At 49.4% G+C, this 20,351-nt stretch overlaps 1 protein-coding gene across 1 annotated transcript; it reads right to left on the reverse strand.

The window, feature by feature from the left end:
- Nucleotides 16,287-18,447, reverse strand: LOC110431165 (skin secretory protein xP2-like). Its single transcript, XM_021449882.1, has 5 exons — nucleotides 18,295-18,447; nucleotides 17,509-18,212; nucleotides 16,926-17,433; nucleotides 16,727-16,845; nucleotides 16,287-16,347 (listed from the first exon to the last, which is right to left on the reverse strand). The coding sequence occupies exons 1-5, from the start codon at nucleotides 18,445-18,447 to the stop codon at nucleotides 16,287-16,289; spliced, it is 1,545 nt and encodes a 514-aa protein (XP_021305557.1).

The raw sequence follows: 20,351 nt of genomic DNA on the forward strand, positions 1-20,351 counted from the left end.
GCATGAATGCACAAAAACATGTTTTCTACCTTATATTTAATTTTATTTCTTTTTGTAAATTATTTAATAATTCTCAAAAATTCAAACTAAGCCCAAAATTAAATCAAATTCAAGCTAAATTTCAAATTCAAAAATTTGGAGTGTTATACCATGCAAGTCAACTTTATATATGCATTCATAAGTGATAAATATATGCTTTACGTTTCAATAGTCACAGAAAGTGTTCCTTTAACGACACAAACACAACTAAAGAAAATTATACTAATATCAATGAAAATAATTTATGCATTTTTAGTTTAGATAAATTTATACTTTTAATTAAACCATTTTAACATATTAATATTGATAGTATATTTGTAGGCACATAACTTTTTCCTGGGAGAAGTTCACTTTCAGGGAAAAAAACATCCTATTGCCCGTTGTTCCAAACCATTCAACTCTAAAACTAGGATGTTTTTTGAGGAAAAAGTCTACGTAACCCCCTAAACTATCTAGAGTGGAATACTTCATCCCCCAAACTATAAAACCGGATATTCTACCCCCTCAACTTTCAAAACCGGTCAAATAACCCCCCTAGAGTGGTTTTAGAGGGTGGTTGTCTTTTTCTTTTTTATTTTTTTCATTGAATCTTTGAAAAATCATAATAAATCATAGAAAAATCATAAAATAAAAAATTTAATTTCGTTGGACTCTTGATGAGTAAATCTACACAATGAATATATAATATGGTATATAGTACAAAATTTTTGTTGTAGCTTTAAATCTATGTTTTTCTGTAATTAATTCGAATAATTCATATATGTAGTTCCTATGGTCTAATTGTGGTAGAATTTTTACGTGTGCTCATTATTGTATGCTTGAACTATGAAAAAAGTTTCATACTCATTGGATCACGTACAACTTAGTTATAGATAAAGCATAGATTTAACAAGAATAAAGCTAAATAAATCTATAACTAAGTTATAGGTGATCCAATGGGCACACAACTTTTACCATAGTTTAAACATACAATAATGAGCCCACCATAAAAATTTTTTGAACCATAGGAACTACATATATGAATTATTCTAATTAATTATAGAAAAACATATATTTAAAGCTACAACAAAAACTTTGTACTAAAGTATGCCATAATATATATTCATTGTGGAGATCTACTCATCAGGAGTCCAACAAAATTGAATTTTTTATTTTATGATTTTTCTATGATTTATTATGATTTTTTAAAGATTCAGCGTAAATAAATAAAAAAGAAAAAGACAACCACTCTCTAAAACCACTCTAGAGGGTTATTTGACCGGTTTTGAAAGTTCAGGTGAGTAGAATATCCGGTTTTATAGTTTGGGAAATGAAGTATTCCATCCTAAATAGTTTGGGGGTTATGTAGACTTTTTCCTTTTTTTGACAACTCACTATCATACTAGACAAAGAGCATCTAGTTAGTTTCACTGGTAGTTTTGTGTTTTTAAAAAAATAATAAAAGGTATGTTTATTTTCTTAAAAACATAACTAACTCATTTTTAAATCACTAAAATAAGAAACTAGTATAAATAAAATATAAAGATATAAGCATCATGTGATGCGCACTAGATTTGGACTAAGGATGCCAGTGGCTTGGGTAAGATGAGGTAAAGTAAATATTTGTCCACGACAAATTGCAAAAATGGGTAATTATTTATACCCGCACCATGAGTAACAAATTGCTTACTCGTATTCTTTTATGTATTCTATTTGTCAAACTTTGATATAATATGGAGCAAAACAGTGATTTAAAAAGTAAAGAACGTGACTACAAGCAATAAAACACCATAAATAGAAACAATTAAAACACAAATAACTCAAAATAGAGCACTAATTGCTAGATTCTTTTTTTAAAAAAATGGATATTTTCTTATTTCAAGTAAATATAAATTCTTACAAAAGCAACAAGTTTATGTCACATTTAGAAAATACAAAATAACCTTAAAACAAGCTAGATGGCTAAATTTATCTTGTATATATGAGATAGGCTCCATTCAACGATACCTAGTTTACAGTTGTGTGGCCAAAAACAAATTCAGGCAACAATTGGATGGCCAAAAATAGACATCTTCTTTTTAATATAATAGCTACATTTTTTTGATAAGAAAATTCAACATCTTTGTGTAATAAGTAGTTATTGGACTTAACTATTAATACACTATTGACCTTAGCTTTGTTAGCATATCCTTGATCTCAAATCCTTAATTTTAGCAAAATACAAGGTGAACAGTTCAAATAAGGATATGTATAATAGTTTCAACTTAACTGGGGTTTAAAAAAATCTAAACCAATTAACATAATCAAAATTTAAAAACTAAAATCTAGATATATAGCTTTTAGCCACTAAACCTAACAACTAAACGTATTGTAATACACGACCTTGACTTGTAACACCAATATATAGTAACTGATTCACCAATAATTATCCAAACTATATGCATTCCTATAAGAAATAAATGCAATATGATACCAATATATTCACATTTCACATATCTTTTAATAAAAATGTTGAAAGTAATTAATTGTAAAAGTATTTCTAATGACTTTTCTAAATCTTAAGATGCCTTATTATAGTAAAAAAAGAAGAGACAGATTAAACATGGATTTGCAATGCCTATGTTTCTTAAAATGCTGGCATCTTGTACTGGGTTCATTTTGTACAATGACTTTTATTTGACGACTTTCGTTTGTATTTGATAAATATTGTCCAATCATGGACTAACTAGCTTAAAAGATTTATCTCGTGATTTACAGGTAAACTATGTAATTAGTTATTTTTTATCTATATTTAATGCTTCATACATGTGCCGCAAGATTCGATGTGATGAAGAATCTTGTAAACTTTTAGATTTTTGAGTGTATGTAAACAAGCCCTAACATTTGTTTAAACGGAGGTCCGATATATAAAAAAAATATTAATCGCGTCTAGCATACGGGTTGCAGGGCGAAGCTACATTGTCATTAGGGGGCAAATGCATCCCTAAAAATTATAAAAATATTGATTAGGTCCAAAGTTTTATCACATATGTACCCATAAAAAATGTCTATGCACCGATAAGCTAATTACAACATCTTTAATTTGTTCTAACTTCGCCACTGACGGGTTACATGCATAGACGTGTGAATGATGGCAATCAGGTACGGGGAATCTGAATCTGATTCGAGACCTCTCGTCCATGTCTCTACCCAATGGGACATTTTTTTGGTTCTCGATCGGCAAAACGCGAGAAATGAATGGAAGCGCGTATTCAGCCTACGGATTCTATTCACCCAACTACACGGATCAGAGTCCGGCCGGAGACGCCGGACGAGCTAGCGCACCAAATATTCTGCTGAGTTCACGGGGGCGTAGAGGCAGCACCGCAGCACTACTGTTGTCTTGTGAGTCCCAGTCACGTTTACGTGTTGTTCTCGCTATAGGAGCAGCAGGGGATAGGTTCGGTGCATTTGCTAACGAACCGCGCGCGTTGCGATGCTGCTTGCTGCCTTTAATTCCACCGGGAAAAAAGGGATTTCACACACGCCTCGTAGTCATTGGCATGGCGAGGCGTGCACTCATGACTCACCTGATACCGTAATATGGTGGCGAAAACGAACAAGTGGTCTCGTGGCTATATCATCATGCATGAGCTAGAAGAACCTTCGGTTCGATCGGTTGCTGATCAAGAAGATCGATCGGTACACAGATGCTTTACATCATTCGTTTACTTTTCTAGGGACCATCTTTGAGCTCTCGTGAGGTATACCCCGAGCAAAAGGGGGACGAGTTCAAGCGAGGTGCATGTATCGGCCGTACCAAGAAATGGAGTCGTTTCTCATGGAATTCTTGCAGTGCTCTTCGAATCAGATCCTAATCATACAAGAGAAACATGATAGTATTTTCTATATAAAGATGATCGGAAATTAGAAAAAAAGGCTCAAGTACCCAGAAGACTAATGACATCTGTTGAGAAACTGCAGATTTATATCTTTATTGATTAGGGTGACAACTAAATAAAATGGTGACATAACATTTTCAAATCAAGTTGCATGAAGAGATACTAAAGCTATAGTACTCGTTGTAGTACTTGAAAAGATCTATAACTTTGTAACTGATGACTATTTCATTTGAAATCGTCATTTTAAGACCTATAAAATTTTGTTTAAGTTTTCATAATTTGAATTTATATTCTATTTTTCTTAAAAAATCATCTTAGATGGACAAATGGCCTAAAACAATGTTGTAATGTTCCAAGAGATCAACAACTTTATAGTTGAACACTTTTTGATTTGAAATTGTCTAGGACCTAAAAATTCTATTTTAAATTTCTAGATTTTAAAATTCATTTTTTAAAAAAATAGAGAAAACAACCTAAAAAAGTTGTTGTACTAAAAAAGATTCATGACTTTTTCATTTAAGACATTTAGTGCTAAAATTCTATTTTAAATGCATACTATTTTTTTATTTTGCAAATGACCTTTTGGATGGAGAAATGACCTACACTATATAATAGGACATGAAGTGATCTAAAAATTTTTAGTTCAAATATTTTCATTTGAATTTATTTAGGATCTCAAATAACATTACAGTATTTGAGGATTGTATCATTTGGTCACTAGTGACTTTGAGGCGTAGTGGTATGGAAGGAACTGGTGAGTTTGGCGGTTTAAAGTTCGATTATCCACAAGCCATAGTTGAACGTGCATGTATTTTGCACGAAAACCACATGACTTAAGGCATGTTTGGTTTCCCATGCTAGTCACTTTAGCTATTAAACTACCAAACAAACTAACTAAAGGGGATCAAAGTAGTCTAGTATGCTAAAAGGGACAAAAATACACAGTAGATAGGGCCTACCCCTCAATTAATTGCCGCATCCGCTCACGTGCTCTCCATTCTCTCCTCCAGCTCGCACGCTCACTACTAGAAATATCCACTTTTATGACAAAAATCTTAATGACGAATCTAAAACTGTCATAGTGTCATACAACATCCTTTTTACGATGAATATTTTTGCTTCTTTATAGATATGTGGTGGTGATCCTCAAATCCTCCTTATTTATGACGAAATCAAATATTGTCATAAAAAATATTGTAGAACAACACAAGGTTTCGTCACAGATGAGTTGCACGACTATTTCTGCTCATCTATGACGATCTTCTTTAAAACTGTGATGACCCTGGCTTTATCATTGAATTAATTACATATCTATGATGAACAATATTAGATCTGTAACGAAAGATGCTTGTCACTGCAGATTCCTAGTAGTCTCTCTCTCCCTCCCTCTCTCTCTCTTGCTCCCGTCGTCGGTGGCCGCAGATCCGGCCATGGAGCTTTCCAGCCTCCTTGTCCGAGCGGTAGGCAAGGCAGACTTGGCCGTGGAGGATGCCAGGCTGCGCGTGGAGGAGGTCGCCGCTCCAAGTCCCTCAACACCGTTGTAGGAATTGTTCATCTGCCACAAGGATCCGCTCCCCACTTCACTCCTTCGAGGATGGGTGGCGGAGGTAGTGCTAGTTGATGCCTATCTGCCCTGCTCGTGGATCCGCATGCATGGCAATTCATAATTTCATTAGAGATAGTGCTTTGGCAGCCCTAGAACTAAACAAGAGCGACTAAAGTTTAGCCATTGATTTTAGTAGCTAAATTTTAGTCATGGAAAACCAAACAGACCCTTATAACTTGTAATCTAGGGTTAAAATAAGTCAACCCGATTTATAAATTTTGTAAAACAATTTCTACGGGATTTATAACTTGCGACCTAGGGTTAAAAATTTAACCCGATTTATAAATTCTATTAAAAAATAGGGATGTCTAGTTTTTTATGCGATCATTTCTTCATATTGGCAATGTGACAATGTGAACAGATGCATTGCTACAGCCGCGCACACACTAGTAAAGACCATATGTGGCGCGCGGTTAGAGATACTTGGAGCAATGGAGCTGTATGCATACTAGAGTCGAGATACAATAAGTTTAACCTAGCATAAAAAAATATTATACTCCAAATCCTTTTTTATAGAGTAAAGTCTACCACCGGTCCCTAAACTTGTACTGTCGTATCATTCCGGTCCTTAAACTTACAAATCGATCGTTTAGATCCTCGAATTTGTTCGTCTGTGTCATCTCGGTCCCTAAACTTGTTCAGTTGTGTCATTCCGGTCCCTAAACTTAGAAATCACCCATTTAGATCTTTAAATTTGTTCAGCTGTGTCATCCCGGTCCCTAAACTTGGTTTTAAATCTCTTGGGTAAAAACAAAGCGATTTAAAATCTCTATATCAAAAAATAATTCATAACTTTTTCATATAAACTCGAATAAAGACAAACTTTATACCAAAGTTATAGTCCTCAGCACAATCTACAACTTTGTAGTTGAAAAGTTTTTTATTTGAAGTCGTTTAGTGTTATAAAATTTAATTTTAAATTTCAAAATCTATAAATTTATAAAAAATATTTTAGGACCCCAAATGATTTTAATTTAAAAACTTTTCAACTGCAAAGTTGTAGATCACGTCGCTGCCTACAATTTTGATATAAAGTTTATCTTTATTTGAGTTCATATGAAAAGTTATGAGTTATTTTTCAATATAAAGTTTTTAGATTCGTCCTGTTTTGACCCAGATGAGACTTAAAAACAAGTTTAGGGATCGGGATGACACAATTGAACAAGTTTGAGGACCTATATGGGAGATTTTTAAGTTTAGGGACCAGAATGATACAACCGAACAAGTTTAGGTACCTAAACAGTCGTTTTGCGAGTTTAAGAACCGGGATGACACACCCAAACAAATTTAGGGACCGCCGATGGACTTTACTCTTTTTTATATATACATATGTATATGTACTCGACCCTTGATCAATACAACCGACAACGTATCATTAGCAAAAGGCTTTTCAGCGTATCCGATCCTTTCGTTACCTGAGCGACAACTTTTAGCTCATACATGGTGCATTTCCCTGTGATCCAGCGCTTTGCAATGGTCTCTGCAAGCCTAACTCCCAACTAAACGATCTTCTCTATTTGAATATTGTATCATCGACCGAAAGCATCGAAAACATTTCATGTTAATGATATGGTACTGTGTTATGGTAATAATAGTTGAATACTCGTCGGTAGTGGCAGTAGTTACTGACTCGTACAAACATGACGTAGTAGGTAGCACTGACGAGCTAAGATTGATAGGCAGGATCATAATTCTTGGGAGGATCACCTGCTACGAAGGTGCACTCCGACCGAACCCAACTGGCACATACTACCCTCAGATTCATGGGGTCTATTAATAGATAGGAAGATTAATCAAGTTATTATAGAGCCTCGCTGTCAATGAACAAATCATCTGCTACTTTATAAATAATAAATCTTGTAATAAACTCAGAAAAGTACGTGTACTCACGCCTCAAGTAAATGATCTAACCAGCTGAGCTATACGCGCTAGTTCACAGCGACTAAATAAATCACACAATATAAACATCATTTGCACTTTAATCAAGCCTGCAGTTAACGGTGCCGAAAACAACAAGTCTCTAAGAACAATAAACTATTGTCGAGCATGACCTTAACCACTGATTAACCATATTGCTGAAAGTTCCACATATGTTCTATCAGGCACAGAATGTTCTATTTTGGAAAACGCGAAGTTAAATAGTGTTGGGTACCATAAAAAGGGATACCCAAATCAGAGTAATAAAAAACACAATAAACAAACCATACTAACCACAATTACCGGGGCACGGCCCCCAGCTTATTTGACCCCTCAGGGCCTCGGACGCAAGTTCCGACTCACCCGACCCCTCAGGGCCACGGACGCAAGTTCCGACTCGCCCGACCCCTCAGGGCCTCGGACGCAAGTTCCGATTCGCCCGACCCCCTAGGGCCACGGACGCAAGTTCCGACTCGCCCGACCCCTCAGGGCCTCGGACGCAAGTTCCGACTCGCCCGACCTCTCAGGGTCTCGGACGCAAGTTCCGACTCGCCCGACCCCTCAGGGTCTCGGACGCAAGCCCCTCAGGGTCTCGGACGCAGGTTCCATCTCGCCCGATCCCTTCTGGGCTCAGGCGCCGGACCCCGCTCCACCAGGTCAACAAGACTTCCACCATACGGCGCCCGTACCCCCGAAGTGACAAGCGCGATGACTCCCATACCGCAGCAGGGCAGGGTGCCAACTGTTCCAACCACCCTGGTCACTGTGGCCTTACCTCTTTCACTATGCATCCTTACCTCTTTCACTGTGGCGTACTGCCTCACAGTAGAAAGGGAATGGGGGAGGTTAATCAGCACCACTATTTGAGGTCTTTTCCCACTATTGACAGGATGTGCAGCAGTGCCGGCGATCCGACCCCCACGACCCCTACAGGGCTCGGTAACCCTCTACAGGAGCAGCCATGCTGTCAACTATCCCTCAAGGACGAGATGGACCAGCTTCAACAGGGTCGGGACTGTGGTTTCACCATTCAACAGAAGAAATCTACTCATGTAAATACATGTCTTCCCTTGAGGCTATAAAAGGGGAGCCAGGGTTCACAACTAAGGACAGGATCAGAAGGATCACACACACTACCGCCACACTCTTTCATAGAGCAGCGATCACCACTCTGTCCACCACTAAGCCGAGACCTGGGACCTAGCCCTCTCTCGCAACCAGCTTGTACCCCCTACTACAAGCACCTTTGGGTGCAAGGTTATACAGAATCCACAACCACACTGGACGTAGGGCATTCTTGGCCCGAACCAGTATAAACCCTCTGTGTCTCACTTGCATCACCATCCAAGCTTGGGTAGTCACGCAGACTTATACTTGTTAGTGCCTAGACCACGAGTCTAGACGCCGACAGTTGGTGCGCCAGGTAGGGGCCTTCTGCGTGACGCTCGCCTGTCCCTACTGGGAAGGCTTGGATGGCAGACGGATTCCACCCACTCCGCCGCGGCACCATCATGATGTTTGGGAGTTTGGAGTTCATGTCCCTTGGTTCCGGCTACGACATGGTCCACCTCCCGCCACGTGGCAATGTCGAGCCTCGCCCCGAGCCGATCCTACCACAGACAGTGCGCGGGAGTCGTTCGGGACACCGTGCGAAGGGCACCCGGCGGGGGCATCAGAGGTCCAGGATCTCCGCCCCTGCCACTGAGGCCAGGATCCGTCCAGCCCTCCCCCCGCATATTCCTCATCAGATCGCCCGTTCCTCTGGCCCGGCAGGCGCTAGAGGAAGGGCTCGCGGGGCATCAAACTCCGCTCCCTGGACCAAGAGAGGATCATCGCGACCTCCCGTCCTTCCCCGCCCGAAGGGGAAGGCACGGCCTGCACCCGTCCCCCGCAAGGGGGACAAAGGGGCATCCGAGTTCCCTTTCGGGCTCAGGAACGCTGCCGCTACCTACGCCTCTTCCGTGAGCACTTCGTTAAGTGCGTACGCGGAACGTCCAGGGCACCACTTGAGGTCTACCCTGGACCTCATCTCCACACCGCCCGTCTCATCATACTCAGAGGACCCCACCTCGGGCGATGACGAGTGGATCGGCCCTGACTTCTCCGGGTGTGGCGACCCGGAGACCTTCATGCGCTTCTTGGAGGCCAGCAACTACTGTCTCGGCTACTCCAACTCCGACGACGGGAGCTATGACCCGTCGCGAGAATGTTTCAACCTGGAAGAAGGGGGGACGTCGCATAACGCCCAGGGAGGCGCAGGGCCCTCTAGGTAGGGGAATGCAACCCCACCTCCCAACCCTACTCCCGGGACCGATCCTGGAGCCCGAGGGGCAGCATCAGCCCCCGTAGGAGGACACCGCCCTGACCTCGAGCAGCTCGATGAGCTGGAAGCCAGGCTCGAAGAAGAACGCACACGCCTCCGCCAACTCCGCAAAGCCCTGGTCCGAGACCCGACTGGCCGCGGAGACGGAGGCGAAGCTAGACGCCGCGCCCGATACGTCAACCGTCGCATCGTCGAGGATACAGGGGGTGACGCCCCGGTCTTCAGCACGGCCAGCCAGAATGTCATGGCCGCCGCACTCCTCCTCAGAGCCATGCCCGAGCCGTCGACTCCTGAAGGAAGGAGAGTGCGCCAGGGACTACGAGGTCTCCTGGAGCAGGCTGTGGTACAAAACGCGGAGAGTTCTGCATCACAATCCCATGGCTCGAGACACCGAGAAGACCGACCCCCTCCTAACAAGGCACCAACGGTGCAGGGTCCACCGCCCCCCAATCCGCAGGGGGGCAATAGGGCCCCATCAGTCCACGAACGCGTCAAGGCTGACGCAGACGTTCGGGCCACCCTCGAGGCCAGGCGGCGTGACAGGAACGAAGCCGAGTCTTGACGCTATCGACCGCGCCGAGGTGGAAGGTACGACCCCGATCACAACCGCAGCACGTCTCCAGAGCCTCCAGGTCCCCGCGTCTTCAGCGAGGCCATACGTAGGGCCAAGTTCCCGGTGCGATTCCGACAGTCCGCCAACCTCGCCAAGTACTCAGGGGAAACCAACCCTGAGCTCTGGCTGGCAGATTACCGCCTAGCGTGCCAGCTAGGTGGAGCGGACGACGACCTGCTCATCATCCGCAACCTCCTGCTGCATCTAGCCGATACGGCTAGGGCATGGCTCAAGCACCTCCCTGAGCGCATGATCCACGACTGGGCTGACCTGGTCAGGAACTTTGTCGGGAACTTCCAGGGCACATACGTGTGCCCTGGGAACTCCTAGGACCTCAGGAGCTGCCGGCAGAAGCCCGAATGAATCTCTCCGAGACTTCATCAGGCGATTCTCCAAACAATGCACTGAGCTCCCCAACATCACGGACTCCGATGTCATCGGAGCCTTCATTTCCGGCACCACTTGCAAAGAGCTTGTGCACGAGCTTGGACGCAAGACCCCCACGAGCACTAGCCAGCTACTCGACATTGCCACCAACTTTGCCTCAGGCGAAGAGGCAATTGGCGCCATTTTCTCCGACAGCACAGCCAAGGGGAAACAGAAGGCCGAGGCCACCGAGGCCTCGGGATCACGCGACCCCAAGAAGAAAAAGAAGGGACACAAGGGGAGACAGGGTCAGCCGAACGACAACTTAGTCGCCGCCGCCGATCGTAAGAATCCCAAGCGGGCTCTTGCTGGCCCCGGTCTCTTCGACGAGATGTGGAAGAAACCGTGCCCCTATCACAGAGGACCAACCAAGCACACCCTTGAGGAATGCACTGTCCTCCGTCGGTACTACACCGACATCATCACCAAGGAAAGCACTGAAGAGCCCCCCAAGGACGACGACCCTCAAGGGGAAGGTTTTCCCAAAATCAAGAACTGTCTCTTGATCTTTGGGGGACGTGCGGCTCGCCTCACTGCGAGTCAGAGGAAGCGAGAACTCCGAGAGGTTTGCGCAGTCACCGCGGCCACACCCTCGTACCTTAAGTGGTCCGAGAGCGCAATCACGTTCGACCGACAGGATCACCTGGATCGGATCCCCAACCCCGGGAGCTATCCTTTGATCGTCGACCCCATCATCGCCGAGACCCGTCTCACTAAGGTGCTGATGGATGGAGGCAGCGGCCTCAACATCCTCTACGCCGAAACTCTGGCCCTCATGGGGATCAGCAAGTCCCGGCTGAGAAACGACACAGCGCCATTCCACGGAGTGGTGCCGGGTCATCGTGCCCACCCCCTCGGACAGATTGATCTGTCCGTTTGCTTCGGAACCCCTGACAACTTCAGGCAGGAGGTCCTCACTTTCGATGTGGTCGGGTTCCCAGGGACCTACCACGCAATCCTGGGACGACCATGCTACGCCAAGTTCATGGCCATCCCCAACTATACCTATCTCAAGCTCAAGATGCCGGGGCCAAAGGGCATCATTACCGTCAGCACGACCAGTCAGCACACTTATCAGTGCGACGTCGAGTGCATTGAGCAAGCCGAGGCTCTGGCTGAGTCTCTGGCCATCCTTACCGGCCTCGACGACTGCGACTAGGACGTACCCGACCCCAAGCGTCACGCCGGGAGCTTCGAGCCGGCGGAGGAAACTAAGCTAGTCTTCCTCGACCCCGGAACCTCTTAGGGCAGGGCGTTGAGGATTAGCTCCAGCCTCGACCCCAAATAGGAAGTGGTGCTCGTCGACTTTCTCCGCGCAAACGCTGACATATTTGCGTGGAGCCCCTCGGACATGCCTGGCATACCGAGGGAAGTCGCCGAGCACTCCTTGGACATCCGAGCCGGCTCCAAGCCCGTGAAGCAACGCCTGCGCCGATTTGAGGAGGAGAAGCGTCGGGCCATCGGGGAAGAGATCCACAAGCTGCTGGCAACCGGATTCATCAAGGAGGTATTCCATCCTGAGTGGTTAGCTAATCCCGTACTAGTCAAAAAGAAAAATGGGAAGTGGAGGATGTGTGTAGACTATACTAGTTTAAATAAAGCATGTCCAAAAAACCCTTTCCATTACCTCGTATTGATCAGATAGTTGACTCCGCCGCGGGATGTGAAATTTTATCTTTTCTTGATGCATATTCCGGTTACCACCAAATCAAGATGAAAGAGTCCGACCAGCTCGCGACTTCTTTCATCACCCCTTTTGGAATATATTGCTACGTAACCATGCCTTTCGGCCTCAAGAACGCAGGGGCTACATATCAACGATGTATGCTCCAGGTCTTTGGGAGCCTTATAGGCAAAACAGTGGAAGCTTACGTAGACGACATTGTCGTCAAGTCCAGGAAAGCAAGCGGCCTGGTTGCCGACCTGGAAGAAACGTTCCAATGCCTCAGGGCAAAGGGGATCAGGCTCAACCCCGAAAAATGTGTTTTTGGGGTCCCCCGAGGCATGCTCCTCGGGTTTATCATGTCCGAGCGAGGAATCGAGGCCAATCCAGAAAAAGTTTCGGCCATCGCAAACATGGGCCAGATTCGCAACCTAAAGGGAGTACAGAGGGTCATGGGATGTCTAGCCTCCCTAAGCTGTTTTATCTCTCGTCTTGGGGAAAAAGGGCTACATCTGTATAGGTTATTAAGGAAATTCGAGCATTTTTCCTGGATCCCCGAGGCCCAGGAAGCCCTCGACAAGCTTAAGGCTCTGCTCACAAACCCTCCCATCCTGGTGCCCCCCGCCGAGGGGGAGCCACTTCTTCTCTATGTCGCAGCTACCAATCAGGTGGCCAGCGCGGCTGTCGTGGTCGAAAGGAAGGAAAAAGGGCACGCCCTACCGGTCCAAAGACCGGTGTACTTCGTCAGCGAAGTACTATCCGACACAAAGACCCAATACCCCCAGATCCAAAACTACTCTACGCTGTAGTCCTGACCCGCCGCAAGCTCCGCCATTACTTTGAGTCTCATCCAGTCTCGGTGATATCATCTTTCCCCCTAGGAGAAGTGATTCAGAACCGAGAGGCTAACGGAAGAATTGCTAAGTGGGCCATAGAGCTCATGGGGGATGGGATCACCTACGAGCCTCGGAAGGCCATAAAATCCCAAGTCCTGGCGGATTTCGTGGCAGAGTGGACCGGAACTCAGCTCCCCCCACCACAAATCCAGCACGAATGCTGGACCATGTACTTCGACGGGTCTTTGATGAAAACCGGGGCCGGCGCGGGCCTCGTTTTCATCTCACCCCTCGGGGTAAAAATGCGGTATACGATCCGACTCCATTTCACCGCCTCAAACAACACAGCCGAGTACGAGGCCCTCGTCAACGGACTCCACATCGCAACCGAGCTCGGGATCAAACGGCTCGAAGTCCGAGGTGATTCTAGACTCATCATCGACCAGGTCATGAAGGAGTCTAGCTGCCATGATCCCAAAATGGACGCGTACTGCAAAGTGGTCCGACGCCTGGAGGAAAAGTTCGACGGCCTCGAACTCAACCACGTGTTAAGGAAATATAATGAGGCCGCCGACGCGCTTGCCAAGATGGCATCCGAGCGGGCCACAGTCCCCCCGGATGTTTTTGTCAGCGACCTCTACAAGCCTTCCGTCGACTACAAGGGTGATGGGGGATCGGACGAACTCCCGAACGGACCAAGTTCCGACCCCAGGGATTCTGCCGCTCCAGAGCAGGAGGCCATGGACATCGAACCAGAACCACCTGCGTCTGACGACTCGCCTGACTGGCGCTACCCCTTGCTTCAACGCCTCGTCGACGGCACTCTGCCTCCAGACCTGGCTGAGGCAAGGCGCGTGGCACGTCGCGCCAAGACCTTTGTCCTCCTTGACGGGGAGATGTATAAGCGCAGCCCCTCGGGCGTCCTTATGCGTTGCATCCCACGACAGGAGGGAGTCAAGCTCCTGCAGGACGTACACTCGGGGGCTTGTGGCCACCATGCCGCACCTCGGACACTGGTAGGAAACGCCTTCCGACAAGGCTTCTACTGGCCCACAGCTGTGGCCGACGCCACTGAGATCGTGCGGACCTGTGAGGGATGCCAGTTTTACGCTCGGCAGATTCATCTCCCCGCTCAGGCCCTGCAGACGATCCCCATCACCTGGCCTTTTGCCGTCTGGGGCCTCGACCTGGTCGGGCCTTTGCAAAAAGCGCCTGGGGGCTTCACCCACTTGCTTGTCGCAATCGACAAATTCTCCAAGTGGATCGAAGTCCGACCCATCACAAGGATCAAGGCCGAACAAGCAGTGCTGTTCTTCACAGATATCATCCATCGATTTGGAGTACCAAACTCCATAATCACCGATAACGGCACACAGTTCACAGGACGAAAGTTCCTGCAATTCTGCGACAGACACCACATACGTGTGGACTGGGCAACAGTGGCTCACCCCAAGACCAATGGTCAGGTGGAACGTGCCAATGGCATGATCCTCCAGGGTCTGAAACCCAGGATCTTCAACCGTCTGAACAAATTTGGAAAAAGATGGCTCAAAGAGCTACCGGCCGTGGTCTGGAGTCTGCGAACCTCCAGAAGCCGAGCCACTGGCTTCACCCCGTTCTTCATGGTCTATGGGTCGGAGGCCGTCCTCCCCACTGATCTGGAGTACGGATCCCCAAAGGTACAAACCTACAACGAGAACAGCTGCAAAACATTCCAAGAAGACGCGCTGGACCAGCTGGATGAAGCCAGAGACGTAGCCCTCCTACACTCCGCCAAGTACCAGCAGGCCCTCCGCCGGTACCATGCACGACGAATCTGAGGTCGAGCCTTTCAAGTCGGCGACTTGGTGCTAAGGCTCAGACAAAGCAACAAGGGTCGTCACAAGTTTACACCCCCTGGGAAGGACCCTTCGTCATCGCCGAAGTCCTCCGACCCGGCACCTACAAGCTCGCCAATGAGGCAGGGGAGGTCTTCAAAAATGCATGGAATATAGAACAGCTACGTCGCTTCTACCCTTAGGACTTTCTAAAAATTTCTTCGTTTATTCATCATCTTGGAAGAATAAATGAAAGTTCAAATTATATGGCCTTTTTTCTTATCAGAGAGACTCGGACCTGCCTAGCAGAGTCCGAGCCTCCCTCGGGGGCTATATGGGGGGAACCCCCTGTGTCGACCCCAAATCCTTTTTCCTTTTTTCGCACGAGTTAAAAGAACCCCGACCCAAGGTCTTCCTCCTCTCTCCTAAAAAGACTTAAGAAACCGAAAACTCATCCCATAAATCCTAAGGCATGAGCCCGAGGAAAGATCTGCGCTCACGAGCAAAGACCGCCTCTACTCACCCTAGATTCGGGGAACGGATTTGGATTTCTAAAAGCCACTAAGGGAAAAGGAAAAAGACTTAGGCTCGGGGACTCTGGCTAGCGCAAAACTCTAAATAGCTCACCCGACCTCGCGCTGCCGAGGTCGGATCGGCATAAGGAAAAAGAAAATAGCACACTTAGGAAAAAAGCCTAAAAAAGAGCAGTTATACAAACATCCACATTCGACATTAACATTGTATATATATAATACAAGGCCCACTGGCCTCAACACCCACACAAAGAAAAAAGAAAACTAAGGGTCCTGCTGCCCTGTCTGACCAGGTCCTTGAACCCCGAGGAGGGGAAGCTCCACTTCATCGTCGAAGAAGGCGGCCAAGGCATCTCCGGGGGCAGCCGCGGCGTCTTCGAGCCTCTGCACCTCCTCCTAGGCCTCCGTCTCATCATCAGGGAGAATGTAGCCCTCACAGACCGCCGGCAAGTCAATGCCGGCATAGTGAGAGCTCACCACTGCCAGGGCCTTCTTCACCCCGGTGTGGAGCGCCTCCCTCATCCTCTCCTCGGCCCGGGAGTAAAGGGCCTCGACCCGACTCCGCAGCGACGATCCCGACGCCGACACCCCGAGCCCCCTCACACACCGAGGTGACCACGGCTTCAAGAGCCGAACGGTCCGAAGCCTCGGCGTCAAAGGACTTTTGCAGGGCCTCTGCAGTAGAGGTCGTCTCGACCACCTTCCTCTCCAACTCTGATTGAAAAACAGAACAAGAAACAAAAAGTCAGGAAAGACTAACTTAAAAGTGTAAAGGGGGCCAAGGTAAAAGGCGCAAGTCTTACCCTCGGCTCGCTTCTCGTGCTCCGCCGAGCTTTGATGCCAGCGGGCCACCTGGCTCAGAGCCCCAGCGAGGTCAGCCTGAGTTTGGTTCAGAGCAAGGTCTTTTTCGGCGAGCAGAGCCTCAAGCCGAGCGACCTCACCCTTATACCCCTCAGCCGCCGCCTTCTGCACCTCGGATTCTTGGGCAAGGACCCCAATCCTCTCCTCCAGGGGGGCGACCTTGTCCCGGGCCTCCCGAGCCTCGGTGGCCAGTGCCGAGCACTTCTGCCGAAGCTCGGCAGAAATCTCGCACTCCTTCGCGAGCTCCCCCTCAGCCGCCTCCCTGGCGGCCCTCTCATTCTCATAAGTTGCCCAGACATCCCTTTCCCGGTGGAGAAAGACTGATTTCTCCAGGGATGTGGCCTTGAGCGCCTGCAGAGTCAGAAGTCGTGAAGGGAGTCAGTATCGCAAAACAGAGCAAAAAAATACTTCGACGTGGGAGGAAGCCTTACCTGGGCCAAATTGAACATGTCGCGGCTCACGAGCTGAGAAGCTCGGTTGATGGCCTCGATGCTGGCACGCCCGCATGCGTCTAGACCCTGCCAGAGATAATTCTCCGACGGGTCATCCAGAACGAACCTGGCCCCTCCCTCTGCACCATCGAGGTTGGGCCAGAATACGGGGCTCTTACCCCATCGGGCATCGCCCTGCCCTCCCGCCGTGGGTGCCTCAGGCGCCGCACTGGACGCCACGATGGCTCGCCCTTCCTCAGCATGCGCGGGTCGGACCGCACCTCCCAAACCAGCATCCTCCGGAGGAGGCGCAGCCCCGGGGGCAAGGGCCGTCTCCTCCGGTCCTTGGGGCATCGGCGCCCCCATGCCCTGCCCCTGGTGGCGCTCTCCCACCTCGCAGCTCGGAGGTGGCGGCGACATGGGCCTAGCCGACCCGGGAGTCGATTGAGCCCCCCTCTTCACAACCTTCAGGGGGGCCAGCATCACCGAAGGCGCCTTTTGCTTACGGCTGGGGGAGCAACACCAAATCAGAAGAAAGAGAAAAACAAAAAATCAGTGAAAGGATCGGAAATCCTATACATACCTAGCTCGGGGAGCAGCCTTCTTCTGGGAGCTCGGAGCTCCTTGAGGGCCTCCCGAATTGCTAGGGGCTGCTGGCTGATCCCCCGTCTCATCCGCTAACGACGCGGGGGCCACAACGGTGGTCTCAGTCTGCGTCGCCTCCATCGAGGCACCGGTTCCCGCCCCGGACGCTGGGGAGGGCTCGGCCAGATCCTCTGGCACCACCGGTTGAGGGGGCCCCTCGGATTCGACCCCCGACGCCTTCTCCCCCTCCTGAGGACCCACAGGGGCTGAACCCTCACAAGGGGCGCTGTCCTCGTCATCTACAATGATGTGGGGGACGACCTGTCCGCCCCCCGGCGCCTGGGTCCCCTCAGGGGCCTCCGACCCACCTCGGGCTTTTGACCCCTCTGGGGCCTCAATCCCCCCGCCGGCAGGATGGATCACGTCATCCTCTTCCGCCAGCTCGTCGAGCCAGTCGGCGTTATCTCCTCCACCCTCTATCACTGAGACCGAAGTCTCAGGAGAGGGAGGCGGGGCGACCCCCGCCTTCTCGGCTTTGCGGCGGTTCTTAGAGGAGATCTCCCGCCTCTCCGCCCTTCGCGCCGCCTTGGCTTTCTTGTCCTCCTTTGCCTTTTTCTGTTCCTCATTCCAAGCCCTATTCTTCGCCCGGATCTCCTTGTCCTCAGGGATTGGGGGTAGGGAGTCCCTGACGAGCCCCATCCCCTATGAAACAAGCAGATAAAAGGGGAGTCAGGCAAAAGAAAAAAACGGCCACAAGGAATCGAAATGAAAGACACCTTCTTACCAAGGAAATGTAGCCCTTTTCAGGGCGCATCGACACCACCCGGGAATTCTTCATCTCCGGGTGCGTCGTCTTCTCCACCCGGGCGGTGATGTCCGATGCCGATATCGGCTTGGCTAACATGTTCGTCCCAGCCCAGGGGACGTCCCGAGTCATCTCGAACATGAGCACCCGACGCTGCGCCAGCGGAAGCAGGCTCCTCTTGTGGAACGCTATTGCCACCGTGGCCGCGGTAACTCGGGCATCCCGCAGCTTCTGAAGCCCCGCAAGAAGCGGGGCAAGCTTCTTCTGCTCCTCTGATGGAGCACCCCACGCCCACTTCTGGGGGGCCTCCGTCACCATCTTCCCGGTGAACTTCGGCAGGAGACCACCGTCATTCCGGAGGTAGAACCACGCGCTCTGCCAACCCCGGTTTGACGAGGGCATCGAGCTCCAGATGTACAACCCGGCCCGCTGCTAACGAAGCTGCAACGTGCAGCCGCCGGCTCGCAGGGGGAACTTCTCCTTCCCCACGTAACGGGCCGACATCTCCGCCTTGAAGAGGTGAAGCCAGAGGTTCCAATTGACAGGAACCCCCAGGAATCCCTCACAAACCGTGGCGAAGACGGCGGCCTGCATCACCAAGTTGGGATTCAGGTTGTGCAGCTCCACCTCGTAGTAGTGGAGGATCGCCCTGATCAGACGACCGGCCGGAATCCCGAACCCCCGGTCTAAGAACGACAGGAAGCAAACCACATAGCCCAGTGGCGGGTTTGGCTCCCTGTCGTTCACCGAAGGAACGATCCACTCCGAGAACTCGACGTCCTTAAGAGGACGGAGAATCTCGGCCTTCACACGCGCCTCCAGCGCAGACTTGGTCACATTGCAGGGTGGCCACGCCTCAACGCCGGCCATGGTTTCGGGTGGAGAAGGAGCGTCTGCGCGGCGGAAGTGGAGAAGATGGCGGCAGAAGAAAAGGCAGGAGGCAAGGACTTTTTTGCGCAGGAGCGAGAGGAAAGAAACCAAGCCCCCAGCGGCCGCTTTTATAGAAGGGGCACGCCACGACCCCGCCGCTCGCGCAGAAGGCCAAGCAGGAAGGAGAGCAATCGTCGCCCACTCCTCGCCAGGTGAAAAACTCGAAGCGCCAACTCCCTCCGATTCCCACGCCCGCCGCACGCGCGCATTTATTTCACAGACAAAACGTCCCATCCAGCCAGGGCAAAACGGCACGGCCGTTTCGAGTCCCCACGCGCCCCGCCTCAAAAGGTGCGCCTTGAAAAGTCATGTCAGGGCGGTTCCTTCCAGGGCAAGCGGCGCCCGACCTCCCGCTGACCTGGCGTCGCAGCAGGGTCTCCGTCGGGCGCGGTTTTCTGTCTCGCCCGACCCCATCAAGACCCCAAGCAAAGTTGCAAGGCGGTTTCCCGTCGGGCGCAGATTTAGTCTCGCCCGACCCCAACACTACAGAACAAGTTTCAAAAAAGCCTTTCGAGGCCCAAAATCCCCAGGCCATGGCCACCTACGTTCCAAAGGTTGCGAGACTGACCTGCAACACAGGTTCGAACAGTCGCCTCAAGATGACTGAGCGAGGGATGACTGAAGATGAGCACAATAGAGGCCAGGGTCCGAGCCTCATAGGGAGTCGGCGCATCTTTACAAGTCATACCCGAGACCCATGCGGGTGTCACGTGAGTGGGATCCCATCGAGGGAGGCATCGAGCCCTTGGAACCTAACGAACGGTTCCGACATCCACCGTGACTGCCCTCGGGTACTTTTTGAGATGTGCCCATAGGGCCACTAGCCGACCCCTATCGAATGGGGCTCGGACATCCGCTTGGATCTACCCGCCTGCAGCTCCCGGGAAGCGTCGTCACTCGCCCATCGAGGGTAGTACGGCACGACCCACCCCTCCTTCGAGCGAAAGGAAGAATGAGGGACGTAATTACAAGACGAGAAAGAACCCGATCGACCCTTGCGGGGAAAGGGCTCGGGGGCTTCCTCGCACCATGGGAACAGGCACTACGTGTAAAGAACACGCAACCTATCCCTCAAAATACTCCAGACTATAGCTGTCAGGGGTAAA

The sequence above is a fragment of the Sorghum bicolor genome, chromosome 10, assembly GCF_000003195.3.
Source record: "Sorghum bicolor cultivar BTx623 chromosome 10, Sorghum_bicolor_NCBIv3, whole genome shotgun sequence".
Taxonomy (NCBI): domain Eukaryota; kingdom Viridiplantae; phylum Streptophyta; class Magnoliopsida; order Poales; family Poaceae; genus Sorghum; species Sorghum bicolor.

Bases quoted from the DNA above. Each gene is read 5' to 3' on its own strand.
- LOC110431165 (XM_021449882.1), bottom strand. From the start codon at position 18,447: ATGACTCGGGACGTCCCCTGGGCTGGGACGAACATGTTAGCCAAGCCG. The intron at 16,846-16,925 runs GTAAGGCTTCCT...CTGACTCTGCAG, and splicing joins ACATGTTCAATTTGGCCCAG to GCGCTCAAGGCCACATCCCT. The intron at 16,348-16,726 runs GTGCGAGATTTC...TTTTTCAATCAG, and splicing joins GAGGGGGAGCTCGCGAAGGA to AGTTGGAGAGGAAGGTGGTC.